At 39.8% G+C, this 13,931-nt stretch overlaps 1 protein-coding gene across 1 annotated transcript in view; it reads left to right on the forward strand.

The window, feature by feature from the left end:
- The window catches only part of DCAF5 (DDB1 and CUL4 associated factor 5), a 77,926-nt gene extending 64,426 nt beyond the window's left edge, over nt 1-13,500 (forward strand). The window contains exons 8-9 of the mRNA XM_050896782.1: nt 4,682-4,809; nt 11,420-13,500. Coding sequence (XP_050752739.1) covers nt 4,682-4,809; nt 11,420-13,228 — 1,937 coding nt within the window. The 3' untranslated portion in view covers nt 13,229-13,500. The remainder of the gene's footprint in view (nt 1-4,681; nt 4,810-11,419) is intronic.
- The last annotated feature ends 431 nt before the right edge of the window (nt 13,501-13,931 follow it).

Here is a 13,931-nt window from a genome sequence, read left to right on the forward strand (position 1 = left end):
GTGTTGCTATGGTATTCTTGTGAAATGTGTGTAGGGGAAATCTGTTTTAAAATGTACACTTCAGATTTAGCCTTTTATGAGTTACTTCTTCCAGCTACTCAGATATCATAGTAGGGTATTATTTAAAGAATTTTTTGAGACTTTGTATTGCTCCTCTTTGGAGCACTTATTTGCAGGGTGTAGAGGAAGAGGGGTTTTCTTGACATTTCACTTTGTCTATCAAATAAAAGCAGACCAAAAAAATATTGACCAGCACAGGTAGAACACTAAACCACTACTCAGAACTGTCTTTAAGCATAGCAGTTTTTGGGAAGTATTGCAAAACCAGCTAGTATATCTCCATCCCTTCCCTCCAGTAGTTAGAGGTTAGAAAATTAGAAACCTTCTAAAATCAGCATAATCAGCCTCTGAAGACTTTAAGACTTTTTAATATTATTAATAACATATATGTAAGCTAGTGGCTTCTGTATAAACACTGCTTTTACACATGGTAACTATCTTAAGAATATAAAAGCTGCCATGCTAAAACAGTTGCAGGACCTGTGCATGCCACTAAATTCAAAAGCAAACAAACAACACCCCCATCCCCTAAAAAAACCCCCCAGACCTCAAAAGCAAAATTTGAGTGTTGTTTGGATAGCAGAGGTCAATTCTGCTGAAACAATACAAATAAAAGTACTAGTTCAAGTGAAGACAGCAAAAAGAAATAGAAACTATTACATGCAAAAAAGGAAGATGGGCTCAGGAATTTGAGCAGTTTATGGCCAGCCTCCACTTAATGTACAGATGCACTTTTTTTTTTTGCCAGCAGACATGAGCAAACTTAACTCACACTGTGAGATGGCTAGAAGTTGTATGGCTGCAGCTAAGCCTCTGTGGAGAGACCAGGGGGATTCCAGACAAGTCTGGACACAGGCATATGTCTGCCACGCAGATACTCATGTAATATGATACCAAGTTTGCTGGGCTACTATAAAATGAAGGGACCGCTGTCAGGATAAGGATGTAGAAGGCTCTGCATTAAACACTTACTTAGAGATGTCGATTAAGCACATAGCAGTTGGTAGACTAAAATTGCATCAGACAAGGGGTGTTCCAAAAATGAGGTTCTGGGGCAGTCTATTATATTTGACACAAAGATTATCAGAGTAGTGCTGGAGTCAATACTTTTTGGTTTAAATGATTAAAACCGCTCATACTACTGGAAAAAGCTGACTGCTAAGATTTGTGATTGCCATAATCCGCTCCTAGGGGACTTTTCCTGTAATTGGTCAGTTAGTTGTTTTACTGGGCTTTGTAGGGAAGTTCACCTTCACTCTAAGAGGAGTGAAGTATGTTCTAGTACTATGCTTCCTCTGATTTTACTGTTAACAGCTTAAAAGGAATTTAGGGAACTTCAATATGAAAGCAGAAAGCTTTGGAGTTCCTTCATAGAATCACAGAATGGTTTGGGTTGGAAGGGACCTTTAAAGATCACCTAGTCCAACCCCCCAGCCAAGGGCAGGGACATCTTTCACTAATCAGGTTGCTCAAAGCTTCATCCAACCTGACCTTGAACACTTCCAAAGGTGGGGCATCCACAACTTCTCTGGGCAACCTGTTCCAGTGTCTCACCACCCTCATTGTAAGAAATTTCTTCCTTATATCAAATAGAAGTCTACGCTCTTTCAGCTTAAAACTGTTGCCCTTTCTCCTGTCACTACAGGCCTTGGTAAAAAGTCTCTGTCTTTCTTATAAGCCCCCTTTATTGAAAAGCTGCAATAAGGTCTCCCCGGAGCTGCCTTTGCTCCAGGCTGAACAACCCCAACTTCCTCAGCCTTCCTTCATAGGAGAGGTGTTCCATTCCTCTGATAATTTTTGTGGCCCTCCTCTGGACCTGCTCTAGCATGTCCATGTCTTTCTTGTGCTGGGGACCCCAGAGCTGGACACAGTACTCCAGGCGAGGTCTCACAAGAGTGGAGTAGAGAGGGAGAATCACCTCCTGCAGCCTGCTGGCCACACTGCTTTTTATGTGATTGGCTTTCTGGGCTTCAGACACTGCCTGAATTTGACTACAGTTTAGGGAGAGCTGTGTTCTAGACATGGCATGCTGTGTACTTTTCATCCAGTGCTCTTAGCGTATTGATAAACATTTAAAGTTTAATGCCAGAAGACAGTACTGGCATGAAATAACTGTTTTCACTGTTTTACTAGGAAAATAACCGTGGGTTAATTCACACTGATGACAGTACCACAAAAGGCCAATGACTGACTTGGAAATGTAGCCCAAGATAATTGGTGCCCTAAATTTGTATTTCATCTCCCATTATAATTCTTTCTTTGCTCATTGTCTCTCTAATTTCTGACTTTTTTAAGTGTTTCATAGAGCATATTTCTTGTCTTGTACTGAAGTCGGGCAGCTACAGTCCGTGGATAGTTAAAACTTGTTTTAGGCATTACTTAAAGACTTGGAAACATTTCCTAAGCAAATTGTCTCTTCATTACCGAGGCCCTCTTTGCTGGAACATTTGTCTGCTAGGTCAAGATAAATGTGTTGAGAACTGGACTTGATGTAACCATGTACCGTTGGCTTGATAGATGCAATTGGATTGACAACTGTGATTTGGCTGGAAGGAATGCTGTGGGAGTAGGGCAACTCGCCATCAGGCATAAATGTGGTCATGAATGTCTAGCAGGGTGAGCAGATTGAAAGGACATGAGGAATCTCATAAAATGTAAAAGAAAATCGAAAGAGCCCAATTTGGTATTTAATGAACTTGCTCTCCAGTCAAGTTACTTCTCAGTCAACTTTGCTTACACTGGTGAAATCTTGCTCCAATGGCTGAAGGCAGAACTTATCTCTGAACCTTTACAGAAAATACAAGTGTACCCAAAGAAGAGAACTGTTCCAGGTAGCTCAGTCTCAGTGCAGTTTCAATGAACATACTTAGAAGTTAACTGGAGTGATAGCCTCCCTTTCAAGTTCTCATAATTTTAAATGAGCCTTCATTCTATATGCAAAGTCTTTAAAATGGCCATGTGTTTTGGTCCTTGGAGTTACTCGCCATCTCTTTTCCCTTCTTCAGGCATGTTATCTTTCTGTCCCAAAGTGCCATGAGACTGCAGTTTGGTCTGCAAAAATTGATTTGTGCAAACAGAATACTTTCCAGAAGCAGTAAAAACATCTGTCTGTGGATTTTTAGGAGTTGGATGACTCCTCATTTCTAAATCCTTATCATGGTTTGTACACCATGTACACATCAGTCTGGTCTTCAGAGTGAAGTTATAATGAGTGGAAGGGATAGAGTACTTTTTTCTAAAAGGAGAGGGGCTGAACACAAGCTCACTAGCTGCAGGTCTTTATCATTTATGTAACATAACAAATGGAAGGTGATATAGGAATGCCTTTTCCTTGACCCTTCTATCTTGCTACTCTTCAGTGTTAATGCAAGTTTTTCTTTAGGAAATGTGCATTGCAGGAGAACTCTGACTCTCTGTTTTAGAAGACAAGTTGTTCAACATTGGGCTTAGGGCTTAAACCAGCAGCTATTTCAGCTGAAAGAGCTTCTGTTGAGGACAAAGGAGGATAGCAAACATCTTCAGCAAGAAGAACATAAAGCTTACTTGTTTAGTGTTAAGATGACTTTAAGTAGCAGAGAAGCTAATGAAATTATTTTCAGTTTCTGTAAGGTGTGCTTACAACCTTTGAAGTTGTAAATAGCAAGATTGTTTTCCTCCAAAGTGGTTTTCAGTTTTTACTTCCCCTCTTTTAAAACTTTTGGTTTCTTTCACTGAAGATGTTAATCATAGCATGTTGATTGACACTTGTTTATTCAGATACACAGGTGTGCTTTCTAACAAATTTATGCTTTTAATTGTGTGAATCTATGAATATAAAAAAATTAGTGTGACAGTTTCTTGCTTTGGTGTATAGATCTAGTAAGAGTCAATGACCAAGCAGAACAGTTGTCTGGCTTCTGTTTTGAGTTTTACCATTAGCACAAAAGCATTCCAACTCAGCTAATTCCCTGCCTTGTGACAAAGAATGATATAACCCACTGGTCAGATGTGTTGTTTCAGGTCCCTCTCTAAGCTTGATTCACAGAAATACGAGTTGGTATAGATCCTGGTCTAGGGAAGGCTATACTAAGTCCAGCTGTAATGTAGTAACTCAGATTAGTAGCCTTGAAGATTGCCTCCTTTAGATTCCTACCCATCAGACTAGAGTCAACTATGACAGTAGTGAATTGCTGATTTAAAAAATAAATTTAAAAAAAAAAAGTATAGCTATTTAAAAAGTCAACCTCTTTATTTGTCTCTGCTTCAAATTTACAAACTGTGAGTAGTGTCATGCCTTAGGCACTATGGTTTCACTGGTTTCATATTTTCATTAAATATGTATGTTGTTCTTATTCACATACTTGTCATATTAGGTCAAAAACTTTCATTGTTTGTGTAGATAGTTGAACTAAAGCTAGCCTCCAAGTCCTAATTTGCAGGAAGGATGCTTTTCATCAAACTTGCAGCTTTTCCTAGGGGCATTGCTCATAAAATTGGAATTCTGCAGCCAACACAGGCCTTAAAATATTGCAAAATAAAGCTGAAGTGCATTGTCAAATATAATACAACTTTAAATGATTATGAATGAAAGCAATATGAAGATTTAATTATTCATTTCAGTCTGTGCTTGTTTTTCCCCTAGGTGGCATTGGCAGGGTTGTCAATGGTGCTTTTATGGTATTGAAAGGTCATCGGTCAATTGTAAACCAAGTCCGGTTTAATCCTCACACTTACATGATCTGTTCTTCTGGTGTTGAAAAGATTATAAAGGTAAGATTAATTATCAGAAAATGTGTTCTTTCAATATTTCAGGAAGAAATGCTTTGTTTTGCTCAGCATCGTTCTTTTCCGCACCCATCCTGTCTTCTCATCTTATTCTTTTGTAAAGTGGTATGTCTCATTTGCTGGCTAAACTGATGCAAATTTTTAATTGGGCATTTCAACTTCAAACTCTGTTTCAATTTTAAAGGTTTTAGAGATAAGGAATAAGATCAGAATTCCTGGATTTGTACCTTGAAAAAGGAATTTTTGTCCAGTTTCATTCTGTATATAACTGAAGGATCATGCAAACAGTTCTCGGGAGAGTTTGCTCACAGCTGTAATGTGATCTCCTAAGACTTCTGATACTTTGGGCTAAAATTTAATAAAAAACTCTCCAAAGAGTATCATTGAGCCTTAGCCTAGCCTGACCTAGCTGAATTTGGTCCAAATACTGCCTCAGGAGCCCTTCTATAATTTTTGTACACACTTCTGCATTGAATCAATGCAAGGTACCTTTCTGTGGTTTCCAGAGGAAACAGGACTCTTAATACCTTCCACAATATGTCTTTTCTGAATCCTCTAGCAATGTACAGTATTTTTAGAAAGTTTGTGCCTTTTTATGTGGAATGTAAAGAGATAACAAACTTTGTTAGGTTCTGAAACTTTCTTTCCTTAAGGAAAGACAGCCAATATTGTGGGAGCAAGGCAGAAACTTTTTTGTCATTTCTAATAGCAGTGGTTGAGGGTGGGGAGGCAGAGGATTATGCTACACTAATACACTTTGCGTTCTGCTGCCATAGAAATTTTGCTATAATTTAGGTCTATCAACAAGATGAAAGAAACCAGAACAATTTAATTTTTAAGTAGGATAATGAGAACTGGTGCTGCTTCTAACTATTTGTTGAATGACTTCATAAAAGTCTTACCTGCATGTGGCTATAAATGAGGTCGTTTGAGTATTAGTAAATGCTTTACTCAGCTACAAGTTGACTGAATGAACTTGTCTTGCAAAGGAATGTTTTTAGTGATCTGCAACTTATGGACCAGAACTGGCCCAAAACCCTGGGACCATGGCCCAATGCCCAGCTGCATCACTTGCATTACAGCTACTATCAGCATTTGGGTTCTGATTGTAGTTCAGCTTTCCTTCTCTTCTATCATCCACTGGTACTTTAGTTTGCTTTTCTGCTTTTCTCTTGATCTGTGTCCCTCTGACAGGTTTGATCACAAATCTGTCAAATACAGGCTTTGAATAAAAGTGCATTGAACAGTCTTAGCAGCTCACCGATTTTTTTCAATTTCCAAGCAGTCAAACTGCCACTGTTTAACAACAGTTTTGCTAGAGGCATTTTTTTTTTTTTTTTTTGCTTTGGGAACTTGATTCACATAGCCTGAATTCTCCCTTTTGGATTTTAGATCTGCTGACCCTTCACCCTATGAATCCTTCCTGCATGAGTGTGCTTAGACTGTTGGATTAGCATTGGTATAAACATCCCCTGTGTTGCTTTTGTGTACTTCTGCTAGGGTTTTGGCAGGGGGGTTTTTTGCCTGGTGATTAAAAGGTTAGTTCGATTAAGGCTCCAGTCACAGGTTGTGTAACTCTTTCAAAGACACCTCAGCTTGAATGCTTCCTTAGAAGAGAATGTCTGTATGTGCAGTGGAACTCATGTAGCTGCTTTGAAGGAACTGAATTCCCCAAACGTTGCAAGCTAGAAACAAATTAAGGGAAAGGTGTTTAATGTATTAAGTTTCTTAACGAGCCAGAACTTCTTACCCTTTTGTTGTATGTCATTTTGTCTCAGCTTGTAATGTGCCTTGTTTGGGGATCAGGTTGTTTTAAGGCTCATATCTTGTCTGATCTGCATGACTTCACTCTTTAAAGGTACTGTCTTAGTGAACAGCAGTTTGAACGTGACTATATAATGGTGGTTTCTTCTTCATTCCAGCTACTTCTGCAGGTAGGCTGGAGGCTAGTAACTGCCACTAGCAGAAGGGCAAAACAGGAAAAACAACACCAGCAGTTCTGAGGGACTGTTTGCTGCATTAAAAACAGCTGGGAACAGAAGTCCTTCCCTTGCATGGCTATCTTTCTTTCCTCCATATAAATGCTTGATGTGCTTGCTCGGAGAAGTTGAGATGACAAGAGGAAGAGCCATAAATAAAAATTGTAGTTAGGTTTTTTATGTTTTCTTGTTTTGTTGTTTTTTGTTTGTTTGTTTTAATCAGTTCCTTAAGAAGTGTCCTTGCTTTTACTGTCCTTCAAGTGTCTTCTAAAAATCTTTCTGGAATGAAATCACAGAAGATGACTTCACTGTAGTTGACTGGTATTCCATTCCCTCAATTGTAGAAACTCTGTGATGAATTAAAAATGTGGATGCAAGTAGTTGTTTGTCTGAGCACTTAATTTTTAGACTAGCTGGCCTAAATTTAGTACTTCTAGAAGTGAGGAACTGATAGCACCACCGTCAAGGCGTGATACAGACAAGCCATTCAATAATTCCACGTGCTTCTGCCAACACACTTGCTATTTTAATGCTGATTGCAAATGAGATACAAATTCATCTCAGGCCCAGCCCTGCTGAAATGAATAGTATTTGCAAGAATGATTTTGACCTTTGTGGTTATGGGTTTTTTTGCTTTAGTTTTATTTTGTTGTAAAGCACCTGCAAGAATATAGTTCAGTAACTCAGTGGTTTAGGGTTTGATTTCTGCTAGGACTGAGACTACAATGAATAAGATGGTGGGGGGGGGTTGTGAATATTCAAGTGAGGAGGTTTTCGAAACCTAAAGTAAGACTCAGCAAGCTCATTAATAAAGGATACTAGAAGCCTTGACTCCAGACAGTGTGTTCTGGACACATCAACCCAGATGAATTGCTCATTGCCCTCCATTTCAGAAACCTGAACCTCAGTAAAATTGTATGGAAAAGCACAGCTGTGAACTAAAATTATCATTTGCAGCATGCATTTGCCACAAGGGCTAAAGCAATATAAAATAGAAAAATACCACTTTCCCCTCAGTAAAGTGTGTGAGACATTGGGATGTGCTGACAGGAAAACTAATTGCATTGCAGGAGAAATAAATGAGGCTTAGAGGAGGGCCACAGAGAATTATGCAGTTAGAAGACAGTTCCAGAAAAGATAAAATAGATAAAGTGTGTAAGGATTTTCAGAAAGAAATACTGTTTTGTATTGGAAATGGAATACTGTGTAACTGAGTACAACTGTTGTAGGTCCCATTTGTTTAAAAATCATCAGTATATCAAAGATAGCAAAGTCTATTTGCCCATGTTGCTATGGTGACAGATTCATGTCATTGTGGCTAGCTGCCTCTGCCTAATCAGATAATCTAATATAGCTGGTTTTAATTATTCTCACACTATGGGCATAACTCCTTTTTTTCTTTTTTTTTTTTTTTTTTAAATTTGGGGGTTTGCCACCATGGAATACAAGCAATTCAGAGATGCTCTCTGAAGCGTCTCTGCTGAAGTAGAGAACCAGTTTTGTACTCCCCTTTTCTGTTATTGTTTCTATTTTTATATTCGTACTTGGGGCATCAGTGAGTAATATTCAGTTCCTTAATCCTCTGACAGAGAAAGAACTTCGTGATAGATTGTTGCTTCAGTGGGATGATTTACCAACTTATTTTCTCCAATTTGCTCACATTATTCCTTGACATGGCATCAGTCAGAGGATGAGAAAAAGGCAAAAGCATTCAATTTACAAAGAAGCCCCTTTGAGATGCCACAGAGAGCACTGGACCAGTTGCTGCCAGTTTAAAGACTTCCCGGTTCTGCCAAGGATAGATTCTTAGTCTGATTTCTTTCTGGGTCTCTGGCAGGCCCTCGCACTCCCTCATAGCAAAATGTCAAAAAAGTAGGAATATCAATCTCCAGAGACATCTGATCCGGTACAAACAGGTATTCATCCTGAATTCCCTTGTCTTCTCTTTATTATTTACTCCTCCTCTGTGAACAAATCTATCTCGGAAGGGAAAAGCCTCACTATGGACTCTTTGTAGCTATCTTTTCAATATTTAACACTGCTGTATTTTCTCTGATGCTTGCGGAGTAAGCAGAAAGATCTGGTAGCACTAACAAGGACGTGGAATCTCTGTGCACACTTTATGTACCTTTTTAGATGACTTTTCATTATAAAACAGACCTTTCCCAGAGGGACTTCAGAGCAGGCTACCTCTCCTCCATTTATATTGGTTCATGCAGAATCTCAAAGTTTTCTTATTCTCTTGCTTAAAAAAAAGTTTTATAAAACCTAGTGATCAATCTAACACTGCTAAGACTATTTGAGGAAGGGGCATGCCAGCCTACTTGTCCAGGCATACAGTATGAAGCATTTGCAAGAAGGTATATGCTTCTTAAATACAAAAAGATCTGATCTCCTTGCTGAAATGCTCAGTAGTGGGACGAAGAGGGGAAAAGATCTGACAAATTGTGAGAGAAGGTACTGAGCACGTGCTAGTTAAATCATCAAGAAGGCAGCAACTCAGAATAGTCCTTTGAGCAAGTAGAGTTCTATTTTTCTATTAAAAAACTTGGTGTCTCCCCAAATCAACAATCTCTCTCATGCATCCGCTGAGAGAAGACTCTCTCCTATGTTGTCTTTAGGAAGTGGAGCGTGGGAAATAATTGGAGGATGAAGAGAGTTTCTTTCTGTTCTCTTGAATAATTCAAACAGGTTAAGTATGGTTGATGGACGTCTGCACATAGTGGGCTTAGGTTGGGTTTTATTATCTTTGTCCAAACCTGATGCTTGTCCCTTGAGCTAGGTGTCTAGTAAGTGCAGTGCTTGAACCAAGTAATGGAGACTGTCTTCATTCTGGTTTCAAGTATTATATTAATGAACTGTACTGGAAGAGAATTTGCTTAAGTACTGCAAATAATAAAAAGAGCAATTAAGTACAAATAGCAAATACACCTTGATATTGAGGCATGTTCCTAGGAACAGGCTAATGTAATGCAATGTAAAATTCCTATGCCTTTGCTCTGAAAGGCAGCTTGATGGTTGCCATACAGAAAAAGGTATATCTGCAGCCCACTTTAGTTTTGGAATAGTGTCTCTTTTATCTACATAGTCAGATCATATGTGGAAGCTCTGTTAACCATAAATTGCAGAGGATGCAAAGTAAAGGCATTCAAGTTTGGAAGAATTCCAGAATAAAGGTTACCTGTACATCTTAAATTTGACTGTGCTGAACAAGTAGCTGCAAGATAATTTATTTCGTTTTACTTCCAATATTAAAGGTGTAAGGTTTTACTGTACACTGTTGAAAATCTCTGTGAATACAGAATTACTGGCATTCTCATGGGCTTTTTTTATAGTGCTTGTCATGGTAGTATCAGATTATGTTGCATGTGTTAACTACGCATCTGTGAGATGAGGGCTGATTATCCCATTTACACAGGCAAAACACTCTTTTTGTTAGCAGTTTTGTCTACTTGGAACAAAACTTGACTAATTTCTGTTGGGAAAAGAGTTAGATGTTTTTGCCAAAGCCTATCCCAAAAGGCCAACCTGGTATAGACAGCTGGCATGGAATTTTTTCCTTGAGCTTGTTAGCGTGGTAAAATCAAAGCATGACTGAAATCAGATATTTTATAGGCAGAATGTTAAGGCAGTATTGTGGATAAGCTACATACTAGCTCTGCTTTACAGTAAGTGTTGTGCATCATGTTAACCATCAATCTAGAATAAAGTGATAGTGGTTGTCCAGTGGGTGCCTTAATCATATTGCCCCCGAATCTGTGACTAAAACAGAAAGGTGAGGAGATCCAACTATTATGTTTGCTATGGATTACCAGTTTCTTAGGGATATTGGTGGATCTTCTTTGGGGCTTTTTTTTTTCCTTTTCCCCTCCACACCAGGAAAACTGAGGGAAGGCTGGATGGACAGCACAGTCAAGGCTGTTGCTATTGGTGAAATCATTACATTTTGCAATGTTACTACTTCTCTCCACTTCAGAAGTAGCTTTCAGTAAAACTCTTCTCCTTTACCTTTCCCCACTAACTAAAACTGCTGCAGTGTCTTGAGAGGATGTTGGATACTTTCTTTCCTTCATGACTGTTCCCTCAAGGGAGTAGTGCAGCTCTGCTTTTCACCTCCATACATTCAGCTCCGTGCCTGCTGATCAGGTGTGACTGACTATGCAGCTGGATGAAATGTTACTCTACATCACTGGCACAAGCAACTCTAGTTTCCTGGGAAACAAGTGCCTTCATTAGTGCTAAGACTGTATTGTAGGCAACAAACTATTCTTACCGTTAGTGAGTAAGCATCCCTTATTACATAAAAATAGAGCCCTGCAATTTGGGAGAAATTATTACACAATGAAATATTGAAATGATGGATAATCTGCAGTGTGAGAACTTCTGAGTTCTGGATGGGTGAAGTAGATGCAGGAAAAACGCATTTGTAAAGGAGGAGAAAAAACCCCTGCATCTCTGGAATACTTGTAAGTATGGGTCTGAGGGGTAAAACTTAATAAAAACAATCGCCAACCTGCAATTTTTCTGGGTATTTGCACTACTGTTCTATTTCAAATGCTTATAATAGTTTATGAATTCAAAGACACATGTTTGGGTTTTTTTGTTTTCTGTTACAGATCTGGAGTCCTTACAAGCAGCCTGACTGCACAGGGGATCTGGATGGTAGAATTGAAGATGATTCGCGTTGCCTCTACACTCATGAAGAGTACATCAGTCTTGTGTTGAACAGTGGTAGTGGTTTGTCCCATGATTATGCCAACCAGTCAGTCCAGGAAGATCCACGGATGATGGCCTTTTTTGACTCCTTGGTGCGCCGGGAGATCGAGGGCTGGAGTTCTGACTCGGACAGCGACCTCAGTGAGAGCACAATCCTGCAGCTCCATGCAGGAGTAAGTGAACGCTCCGCTTACAGCGAGTCAGAGTCCTCCACCTCTTTGCATCACTCCCCACCACATGTGGCTGAAGAGTCTGATGAAACTGCCTATAATTTAAGGGCCTTAAGATCAACTGAATCCCCCTCAGCCAGAGAAGATGTGGCTTCCCGTCAGCAGAGGCTCTCTGCATTGAGAAAGTATCAGGATAAACGTCTCCTGGCCCTTTCCAATGAGTCTGACTCTGATGACAATACCTGTGAGGCAGAACTAGATACAGACCTTTTCCCACGGCCACGGTCCCCAAGTCCTGAGGAGAACGAATCCAGCAGTTCCAGCAGCAGCAGCAGTACAGAAGATGAAGAGGAACTGAATGAACGACGCACATCTATGAGGCAACGCAATGCGCTGAGGCGCCGACAGAAGGTGCAAAAGGAGGAAAGGACTAGCACTAACACGGAGAATGTGACCCCCTACATAGGTGAGGACATCTATGATTACCCTCAGATCAAAGTAGATGATCTTTCTTCTTCTCCAGCTTCTTCGCCGGAAAGGAGTTCAGCCAACAAAGAAGTTCTCAAAGAAAGGACATCTCCTTGTTCAGACAGTGAATCAGTGGAGAGAAAGATTTACAAAGCTTACAAATGGCTTCATTATTCTTACATATCATATTCAGCTAGCAAAGATGGTGAATCCTCCAGAGGAGATGGAGAGAATGATGAAGGGAAACCAGGAACTAGTGGAAGGCACAGTACAGCACACTCACTAAATAAGGAAGATGCTAGGAACTTGAATTCAGTAGTTCCTCAAGGTTCCCCAGCTCTTTCTACTGAAAGCCACAACAAAGAAACTTTAAAAGAATGTGGCTTGATAGAAAATTCTAGTAATGGTCAAGCTCATGAATGTGACAATCAGCGGCGGATGGAGGGTCAAGAAAACACATCTGAAGACACTAGCAGTGGAGCTATAGAGCATTCTTTTGAGACTAAAAAGCTCAATGGAAAAGCTAACTGCAAAGGGCTAAATAGTTGTACTGAAGAACCTTGCATTCAGACTGCAGGACTTGTGGAACAGAAAAATAGTCAGAACTGTCAGCCACCATCAAGCCATCACTCACTGGTCCCTCCATTCTCCACTGTTGCCATCTGTAGCATGTCGGGTCACTGCTCCAGAAACCAGACTGATGACAGTGAGGAGAGGAGCCTCGACACCACCTGTGTTAACCACAATAACGGCCACTTGCATCTTCGCCCTTCATGCTTCAACAATGGACAGAGTTTTGGAGAGCAGGAGACTGTGACACAAGGACTACAGGTGTACTCAAACGCTGATAATGGCAACCTTGTACAGATGGGTGTGACCTTGCACAAAGACTGCTGCCTGTCTGAAATGGACTCCAACAGCTACAATGTGAGCACAAAAGAGGATACTGCTGACTTGCATCCTGCGGGCAGTGAGAGCACTCAATCTCTCGGAGGACTGAAAAGACACAGAGCGGAGTTGGAAGATGCAGATTCAGAGAGTTCATCCTTAGAAAAGAAGTTAAAAACATGATAAATGCAAATGTCTGTCGTAGTGTGCACTCTCTCAAAAAAAGAAAAGGAAAAAGAAAGTATTAAAGGCACATAGAGCTTGGGTCTGAAACATTGCGTTTGATTCTCCATTCCATTCTTCAGTGGGTCTGTTTTAGATTGCCAATGGTTCATGCTGTATAAAAATCCAACTTACTCCTTAATGAGACTGAGTCTAGTGTACCCATACAAGGTTCTGTTTAAAGTAAATCCTTATTAAGACGGTTGACTGAATTAGTCTTGTGTGAACATGTGTCGTTTGTTCAGCCAGCCAACCAGGATGACTGCTTTAAGTTTTATTTGTTCTTCTAAGAAGGAATTTTTCCATACTGACACTTACTACACATTACAGGCTGAAGAATGATTGAATTAGATCACACTGGTGGTAGCTTGGGGTGTGTTTCTTGTTGAGAAAAACAGGGATGAAACCTTTCTGGGTCCTTTATTCTGGTTCAGAAACTAAAGAAATGCAACCATTAGGGGTGGATATTTTCAGAACTGACTGGTATCTTTAGAGATACTTCATAAAGCACTTCTGATACAGTTCAGTGACATTTTTATGCCAAGAGAAAAGCTATAGGAAATGAGCCTCTTTCCAAAATCAACTTTAGATTGTTCCCATGGTGACATTCAATTTTGTGGGTTTTTTTAAAGAAAAGAACTGAATAACACAGTGTCATCACTAT

The sequence above is a fragment of the Gymnogyps californianus genome, chromosome 5, assembly GCF_018139145.2.
Source record: "Gymnogyps californianus isolate 813 chromosome 5, ASM1813914v2, whole genome shotgun sequence".
NCBI lineage: Eukaryota > Metazoa > Chordata > Aves > Accipitriformes > Cathartidae > Gymnogyps > Gymnogyps californianus.